This window comes from Daphnia magna, linkage group LG2, assembly GCF_020631705.1.
Source record: "Daphnia magna isolate NIES linkage group LG2, ASM2063170v1.1, whole genome shotgun sequence".
Lineage (NCBI taxonomy): Eukaryota > Metazoa > Arthropoda > Branchiopoda > Diplostraca > Daphniidae > Daphnia > Daphnia magna.
In genome coordinates, this window is record NC_059183.1 from 5,187,041 (window position 1) to 5,196,550 (window position 9,510).

Below are 9,510 nucleotides of genomic sequence, written 5' to 3' on the forward strand. Positions count from 1 at the left end.
GTTCCTGATAGGTTTGGGCTGTAGTTGCTCTAGAATCGCGGCAACCGTATATGCTCTGATTACACTCGACGGCTCCCGCTGTTTGCGAAGTTTTTGATAGCGTTGGAGAAAAAAGAATCACACAGTACAATCAAAACTGACTGCTAATTTCGATTCAGTAAATGGTTTTCTCGTTAAATTAGCCGATTTTAAAATAAACGAAAATAAAGTATTGTTACCACGCCAACTTTATATTTTGTTGTTTACGTTAAGTTTAAAAAAAGAATAAGGCCAATTGAAACATAAACTTGATTTCCGTGATTAGCATTCAATTCTGAATTGAAATAATGTATTTTAAGCGAAAGTTAAAATTTGGCCAAAAATGGAAAAGTGGGAAGGGTATAGCCTTCCCACTTTTGTCAAAATCTGCAAAAAACGACATCTCATAGAATTCGACAAAAATCACACGGAATAATCCAAATTGAACGTTGATTTCGATTAAGTTGTTGGTTTTCTCGTTAAACCACCTGTAAAAAAAAGTGCTGCACTTTTTGAAACTTAGTTTTGGGGTTTTTCTGATTCCAAGTGTTTGCTACTCTCTCTGGTTCCGTTTCATCCAAAAATCGATTAATTGAGTGGAAAACTAATATTTTATTCGGAATTAGCTTCTCATTTTGGTTGCAATAGGTTAAGTTTTATTGAATTCGTACTAGTGAGGATGCAGTTTTGCAAGAATCCCTATCGAGAAATTAGTGAGACATGCAGTTTCGCAAGAATACCTATCGGTAAATTTTCCCCACATTCAGCGTTAAATTTTGATCATAACATGCAATTTTTAGCGAATTCCAAGAGGTTATTTTTTTGTAGTAAAATTTTATACTTAAAAATTAAGCCCAATAAAATAATTCCGACTTTTTTTCTTTTAAATGACTATAAAATATAGAAAACTATAAAGGATTAGATTCAAAATTTAATAAAGACCAACAATTTTATTGAAATTAGTGGTCAATTTTGATTATACTGTTTGATTCTTTTTTCTCCAAGGCTATCGAAAACTTCGCGAACGCGAACACCGGGAGCCGTCGAGTCTAATCGGGAGCATACGGTTGCCGCGATTCAATAGCAACCAGGATCGAACCCTATCGGGAACTTTGCGACGGAGTGAGGACCTCTAATTTTTATTTGACTTGTTGACTTTCAAGTGGTTTGCGTTTCTATTTCTTGAACTTTGCTACGCTTGCATTGTCAACACCTTAGTTTATTGGAAACGTTAGATTGGTGACAAAGAGAGAGGTATATTTTCTTAACTTACTAAAGGTAAGTAACAATATTTTGTATTCATTCTTATTTGGTATGCAAAATTTGCATCCCTGGGTAGCACAGATCGTCATTATTCGATGGTGGATCAAAACAGAACAAAATTTAACAGATTCATGAAAAAAATTGGTCTTGAATAAATTATTATTAATGGTTCAATTAAGAAACACGGTGATAAGGAAACAAATTAGTCAGTGTTAGCAAAGAATTAGGTAACTGTCGAGAAAGATAGGCCCACAGAAATAAGCCTGTGCTGACTTGTTCGACAGCTCATACAAGATCGCAATGATTCGCGTAATAATACACGGCCTGAGGTGACACTTAAGACGAGCGGAAGGAGTGCCTTGCATCAAGTGTAAAAAAAAAAATAAAAAATGATTATGGATGAGACAGAAAACTGTGGGATACAGGGAAATTTTAACGTGATAGTATATGCTAAAGAAAAATGCCTAGGGAGCAAAATGGCGTAGAGATGAATCAAGTTACATCTTTCAAAGAAACCGTTCTCATCTTTTTATAAGGCTTTGTTTCCATTTTCATGTTTAGCCTTCAAAACTGGGAATCAATTCTATTTTAACGGCAGAATGGGCAGTGATGAGCACTGTACTTACGCGATACAACTCTGAGCAATCGGAACACAAACGGTACATTTTGAGGGAGGGGGTCAAGTGAAGAAACTTCATTGATTAAACCCGTTTGAGGGCAGGCTGGCACTCATTGATGCATGAATGGAAGACGGCCTATTGGTAAAAGACATACACAAAATGAAATGAGTAAAATAACAAGGAATATTTAAAGAATAATTTACCTGAAGTGTGAGATGATCCAGCGTGATGGGGACCAGGCGGTTGGCTAGGGGATTCCCGGCTGTGATACGGGGCAGTTCCGTAAATTGCCTGACTGGACGACTCATGGAACTGAGGAATTTGTACAGGCGCTGCCGACACGGAGCGCGAAAAATTGGAGGTACCAGTGTACCCGCCTAAAAAAACAGCAACGAGACATAGCGAATGATTTTCATCACACATTATTGTTCATTCCGTTACCCGTCGAGTTTCCTCGTGAATGTTGCAGATAATGTGGCTGGTGGCCGGAGTAAGCTGCGGACTGGTTCGGAGGGTTGTAGAATTGGCTCGAAGGATTACCGTTGATCGAACTATTGCAAAAAACTGGGGACCCTCCATGTGGCACGTTTCCTGTACCGGAAAATGGCTGTGACCCAGCAGCGTATCCGTGCTGCTGTTGTTGTGGGTAATAGCCAGGTTTTGAAACTAGAAAAAAAAAAAAGTTAATTTTAAGTACATTAGTTTCGAGCTTTCCTCGTGGTAGAACGAGCAATCAACCAACCTGTTAAGTAATTTGGTTCACTGTATTGAGGTCCGCTTCTACTGCTGGACTGCTGTTGGTACTGTGAGTAAGGTTGCGAATTCATTTCAGCCGACGGCAGACGATCATAGGCAGACGACGAATATGAACTCATTGAAACAGAAGGAATAGGTGGCTGGGGATGCAATTGGGGTTTCGTTGATGATGGATGCAGAACCGGAGCTCCCGTAGTATAGTTTGAAATTCCATGTGATGAATTGCAATTGGTTTGATACTGATGATGTGTAGATGACAGACTGGCTTTTACAGTCATACCCGTTCTAGAAGAAATGCTACTTTGATCTAGCGTATCTAACTGTGGAGCTATCGGGGTTATCTGCGAAGTCCAGTCGCTATGTTTACTCCTAGAATTTTGTTTTTTGGATTGACCATCACTGTAGGCAGGACCAGACACACCTTTGTTGTATTCAATTGGAGTTGTAGCATCACAGGATGCGGACAACAAGGCACGGCTTGCATCCGGTTTCACGTCCACTAATGATTGATATTGCTTCAAATCTTTACGCGGTTCAGCATCTGCACCTTGCCAGTCCATTTGACTTTGGACCATGCGCTTTTTGAAATGGTGATGTCCTTCACTGTTGTGTTCCTGCGATCTTTCATCTATCAGTTCTGCTTCCATTTTCACTTTGCCATTGGCCGGTTCCTCGTTTGTAACATTTTGTTTTGGCTCCAAATGTAATAGTTGGTTACCATGTGCCTCGTTGCCGATTCGCTCCTCTTTTGAAACCACCTTTTGATTAGGAACATTTCCAACATCTTCGATCGACTCGACTGTCGAGCTGCTCTCATCTTTTCTTTCTTCTTTCAACTTGGGTAACTTCGTTTCTTTGGAACTCCTGGACTCTTTGTCGCGATGCTTATCTCGATGTTTATCTCGATGCTTTTCTCTTTCTTTTCCTCTATCGCGGTGCTTGTGCTTTTCCGCACGCTCGTCTGATCTCTTTTCACTGCTTTCCTTTTTGTCCTTGTCCTTATATTTATCTTTGTCCCTGTCCTTGTCTCTTTCTTTGACCTTCTCTTTGTCTTTTTCCTTTTCTCTCTCTTTATCTACGGTGCTGGTTTCTGTCTTTTTCTTTTCATGAATTTGACTATGCTTGCTACTACTACTGCTGTGCTTGCGATGCTCCTTGTCTCTGTCTTTCTCTCGATCTTTTTCCCGGCTCGACTTGCTCCGGCTCCTCTTGTCACGATCTTTTGACTTGTCTTGTCTCTTCTCGGACGTCTTCGAATTCTTTTGTTCCTTGGGCTTGTTACTTCGGGAAGAGTGACTCGATTTCGAGTCAGATTTTCTGTCCGGTGTTCTTTCGTTAACAAAATTCTCATTCGGCATCATTGCCATCGCCTCTTTACCACGAGGTGATGAAAATGGTTCGGTACGCGGCGAACAACTCTCTGTGCTTTGACGACGCTTGTCCATTTCAGTTGATGCAAATGTAAAAATCCGGTCAAATCGGCTGTCAAATTTGTCTTGCCACTTCTGCGTGTGCGTTTCGCCAATGTGTTTCTTGTCTTTAGAAACATCAGGATTAGAGTCGACACTAAGGCGCTTCCTTTTTCCCGGTGGATCATCCGTTCCGCTTTCTACGGCTTGCTTTCCTTGGTCAGCACTCGCGATAACAGAGGAAGAAGAATCGACAGGTTCCGGCATTTCCTCGGCAGGAGCTCTTAAGCAATCGCGGAGCGACGCAGCCAATCCTTCAACGCATTCTGACGACGAAGTGGCAACTGAAGGAAGAAGTGAAACGACATGCACATTAGCATGGTTGGACGAATTTGTCGCTGTAGTTGTGTGGCAATCAGTACTGTTTGGACGAGAAATCGGAGAGTAAATTTGCCGTGCCATCGAATGCTGATTAGGAACTGTAAGGTTTGCTGAAGAAGATTCCAAGCTACGCTCAATTTCCCCAGTAACCAGATCTCCAATGCTCCGAATGTAGCTTAAGTCAGACTCTGTTCCTTGTTGATAATGAGGTGGGTAGGATCTTTCTTGGGATAGATGGCGACGAAGGGCCAATTTTGCTGGTGAAAACTGGGTATAATCAGGTTGCTGTGGTGTTGGCTGTTGATGATGGGATGTTAGCGACGACTTGGGCGGAGCACGGGCAAAAAGTCCTTCACGTTCCGGTTCCGCAAACTTGGAAGTAGTACACTGCTTGAATAGCGTTGCTGAAAGGGGTGGATCATGTGTAGCAGAGCTCGTGGTAGGCGGATTTGTCTTGTCGTTTAATACACTGGTGATGAGATTTTTTAAGCGATCCTCAAAATCATACCCACGAGGTGTGCTATCGGCATGTGATACTGACGCGGTTTTGTTAACGATCGGCAGTGATGGTGGCGGGGTGGGTGTCTGCGAATGCCCTATCGTTGTATTCGGTAATTTGGTGGCACTTGACGGGCGAGGCATTCTGGTGGAATTTCGGTTCTTCTCGGGTGGCTGAATTTTCTTTTCGGTGACTGTCTGCTGTCCACGAGATGTTAGTTCGGTGCCATACTTGCCCGCTTCAATTTGCCTGCCCGTTTCAAGTATCTTCTTGGCAAGTATTTCTGGATTTTTTTCGTCAATCTTGCCGATCTCAGGTATATCTGGCCACTCTTGATTCCGACGAATGTTTCCTGCTGAGTTAGGCTTACGTGGTGGTGGCTGGAAAGCCGCCGAGGGCTTGGCAACAATTGGCGTTTGCTGGACATGAGCGTGTGTACCGCAGACAGTGAAACCATTTTGCGATGGAACTGGAGAGGAGACACTAATCGGGAGCGATAAGCTACTGGTAGACACAGCCTGGCGCGAAATGAACGCAGGAGCTACGCTGGTAATTCGTTCCAAAGTTGTAACTTCCGAAGTTAACTTGTTCGCTTGGCAGCTTAACCTTTTGCGCTGATGCAAGGCTAGCGAAATCTCCTTGAGAATTGATTCTTGATTGAGAGTAGAATGGTCAGAAATATCCTATTGAAGAAAAGGATAGAAAAGAAAAGAAAAGAAAACAAAACAAAAAATATTACTAATCGTTAAAAATAAAAATATATGAAAAACTAACAAAAGAACAAAACAAAAAGCGCAGCTTCCTCGTGCCTTACCCCATTCAGCCGACTCAACTTTCTGCCACGGTTTATTATTTCTTGTTGCTGTCGAAGTTCTTTCTCGTTTTGCATCAAGTACGAAATCTAAGAGGGAGAAACGCTGTTATTTTATCTTGGCTTTCACACAACAAGATATCATTTTTTACTTGATGCTGTAAATTATTGCTTTGAGCTCGCAATTCTTTGTGCCGCATGGCAATTTCATTGGCTTTGTTTAAAATGTCAGTAGGGTTCTCAAATTCTATTCCGAGTTCAGCAAACCGTGAACGCAATAAGGCTACGCTGTCATCAATTAATTTCTGGACCTAGAAGACATTGCTTTAATAATAGAAATCACTTAAACAAAGTAAATATACCTGTTTATCTAATTGTGCTGCCTGTGAGCTCAATGCGTTCTTCCTTTCGCGTTCGAATTCTATTTCACGTAGTATAGTTTTACGATATTCAGGATCCTTGAATTTTGATATTGCCGCCATCATCTGATTACGGACCGTATCCAGATACACCTGAATCCATAGATCCAAACCTAGAAATTGTGTGCTATAACACGAATTCAAATAGAAAATACCTGAAGTGCACGGGGAATATTCCTTGTATCATCAGCAATTAGGGGTTGCGTAGGCGGAATTTCCTCGTGAACAGGAATTACACCCGGTAAAACGTTCCACGGTAGTTGTTGGTCAATACATCCTGGTGCAGGCGGGAGCTTTTGACCCTGAGGTGAAGTCGTGCTGAGCAATGTTTGAGTATGGAGCAAGTCCAAACCCGTGATCTGTATTTTTCTTTTGTTCCGTGGACCTCCTCCTCTTTTGCCGATTCGGCCGCGGGGTTTGCGGCCTGGCCCACCCTTAGCTGCAACACTAGGTTTGCCTGGCTTCGTCTTGACAGTTTTTTTGACTGTTTAATCCAAAACGATTAGGGTTTTTTAATTTGCTAAATACGATGTCAACTTCATACCTTCATCGGCCTCGCTCTGACTGTCATGATTACTATTATTGCTACTCTTACACCAGTCCTGCCAAGCTCTTCGTGTTGTTGGACCTCCAGCTGAATTCACACCAGTTTCCGTCATGGGCATGTTGAGGCCGTCCTCCAAATCAACACGTAGTGCTGGTTGCGTTTGTGAGACGGAATCGTTTGACGAGGTATCGCTCTGTAACATTCGGTTAATATCTTTTTTGTTGCGGCCAACCCCTACTATTGCAGAATTCTCATCTTCCTGGAATTGGAGAGAGAAATAAGTGTAACCCATTGCAATAAAATTTGCCCACCTATTACTTTTACCTTGATTTTTGGTTTTTTCACCTGATGGTGGTTCAGTTGGTTAAAATAACGTTCCAACTAAATTAGACAATCACTATGAGATTACTTGAATAATATAATGTCATATATGATTACTTTAGTTCGATCAATTATATGGAGATAGTACGATACAGGTTTCCCAGTCCAAGAAACAGAACCTCTAAGAGGAGATAACTCTGAAACATGAATGATGGTGCCTATGTCTGTAAAACGAGAAAAAGTTTTAACGGTAATAAAATTTAAAAAGTATTCAATTTAATCTTACCAGTTAAATTGCGATCGGTTATTCTAAAGTTAAGAGGACAGAATGCTTTAGATGAGACGATACGCGCACCATCTCTGAGATCAGCAAAGCGCTCTGTACGGATACACAACTGTCAGCAACAGCTTACATAGATGGTTTCTAGAGCAGTACTGACCTTTGAGCTGGTGGTCAAGATTGGGACCAAAAGCAAAGTTGTTGACGAAAATTATGTTGGCTGAATTGACCTTCTCGGTATGGCATTTGTCCAGAAAGTCCCCTTTGATCAGTTTGTATTCTCCGTAGCGCTTTCCCCACCAGCGCATCAACCGTTTAAAGTGGAAATCCATATTCTGTATGGTACCAATAAACATAAGAAAATGATACACCATTTCTGGCTAAGAAGTTGTAAAAGTTAATTGCTACCTCCGCGTAGCGATTGGGCCATTCAGATCTTTCAATACCCCAGGCCATTTTGCAGGGGGTAGAAGCTGCCACTTGTAGAACTACCTGACCCACCCCCGAACCAAGGTCGATGAAAGTATCATCCTCCGTCACATTTACGTGGTCTATCATCTGACAGACTAAATCATAAGAAGTTTCACCATACACCTGCAGAGACAATATGGATATGAATTTTGAAACTCGTTTATTAAAAGTAAAAAGAAAACTGATGTCAAACCTCGGGTGAAAACGGCTCATACTGGTTAAGTTTATCAGGATCTGTCACTGCCTGATTGTAGACTTGTTGAAGGATGTGACGCAAGAGGCCTCGCGAAGGACGACGGCTTAATCTTTCCGGTCGTGCCCCTTCTTCCTCCTGTTACCAACAGTTTAACACGATGTTAATAATTAAACAGACAACCAAAAACTTTTAACGGGTAAAATTCAAAATCGTCGTCCTGCACAAGACTAGAAGATTATTTATTTGTAAATAAATTATGCCAAAATATTCTTAATTTTTCTTGCGCATGATGTGCATGGCTAAAATATTTTTTCTGCATTCTACACTAATACTAAAAATTTTATGAGAAAGAAGAACGATGAATTACCATTTGGAGGATGGCGTCGATACCCCTGTTGTACGTGTCCACCAAGCTCTTCATACTCTCATAACTATAACGTTAATATACACAACTGAATTTTTACGAATCGGGTTAAAGTTTATAGAAGATACCTTTTCGTATCGTAACTATTAAGGATGTTATTTTCCATGGCCATTTCGGGGAAATCCTCGCAAACCCATCTGTACGTTTACAATGCAGACATAAAGAACAAACAAAACAGCATCAGCAAAATTTAAACTTGGTAGTGAGTTGAAATGTAAGTGAATCTTGAAAAAATAACCATCCAACCCCAACAAAAATGCTGCAAATGTGTCTCAATATTTGGCTTGTACCTTGAATTATCAGATAATTAAGGAAAAAATAAAAATGAAGGGATGAATTTGTGAGTGATTTTGTAGACTTTCACTACATGGCAAAGGTTTTTGGTATCCCCATTGAAAAAATGGCTTTAAAGAATTTACACGAAGAACAGAACATGAATAAGCAATGTTATAATAACAAATGTTACCGTATCGTTTCCACTAGCTCTATAGCACCATCAATTTTGTCCTGTAAATGGAGATAATATAAATATAACAGTTGACAAGAAATACCAATTTGAAGAACTCAAATCAGCAGTATCTAGTGTTTTACTATTGAACGCTGGGTTGAGTAAATCAAAGGAAGACATAAGAAACAATAGTGAAACAAGTCCAGACTTACTGCTCCTCGTCCAGAAGTTAATGGCCACTTGTAGATATTGGGCTCTGTACCAGCAGGGCTATGTAACCTTAATTCCAATGCCATGACCATAATGTAATTCTTCAGTTAAGCAACCGAGTCGGTATAACTCTCTTCACAAACAAGCAAGGTAAAAAGGGATCGCTCCAACGTTTGTATAAACAAAAATCCTCCCGGGTGGATTTGATTTTGAAAATTTAGGCCAATTGTGAGGTTCCAGACTGGGCTGGGATCTAACCGATCCCTCAAATTGCTGGTTATGTTGTAATTTTACTTTATCTCGTCTATATCAAGACAACATTTCCGATCAAAACAACCACATCTCACAGAAAAAACTCAAAGGATGATACGGTAAGCGTTACAACAGCGCCATCTTTTACACGGTAGGTTTACAGACAGAGTATAAAAAGCGGGCAA

At 40.9% G+C, this 9,510-nt stretch overlaps 1 protein-coding gene across 1 annotated transcript; it reads right to left on the minus strand.

The window, feature by feature from the left end:
• Nucleotides 1–1,297: 1,297 nt before the first annotated feature.
• LOC116917904 (histone-lysine N-methyltransferase, H3 lysine-79 specific) lies at nt 1,298–9,510 on the minus strand. Its single transcript, XM_032923510.2, has 19 exons — nt 9,076–9,510; nt 8,882–8,922; nt 8,484–8,552; nt 8,359–8,422; nt 7,989–8,126; nt 7,733–7,918; nt 7,485–7,659; nt 7,331–7,423; nt 7,162–7,268; nt 7,048–7,104; nt 6,721–6,982; nt 6,332–6,660; nt 6,120–6,269; nt 5,910–6,068; nt 5,761–5,847; nt 2,644–5,629; nt 2,343–2,567; nt 2,105–2,278; nt 1,298–2,036 (listed from the first exon to the last, which is right to left on the minus strand). Exons 1-19 carry the CDS (start codon nt 9,163–9,165, stop codon nt 2,011–2,013), a joined length of 5,418 nt encoding a protein of 1,805 aa, XP_032779401.2. The 5' UTR covers nt 9,166–9,510; the 3' UTR covers nt 1,298–2,010.

Coding starts and splice junctions, on each gene's coding strand:
- LOC116917904 (XM_032923510.2), bottom strand. CDS start 9,165: ATGGTCATGGCATTGGAATTAAGGTTACATAGCCCTGCTGGTACAGAG. Junction 6,983..7,047: donor TGAAAAAACCAAAAATCAAG/GTAAAAGTAATA, acceptor CTCCAATTCCAG/GAAGATGAGAATTCTGCAAT. Junction 6,069..6,119: donor CAGCACAATTAGATAAACAG/GTATATTTACTT, acceptor AATGTCTTCTAG/GTCCAGAAATTAATTGATGA.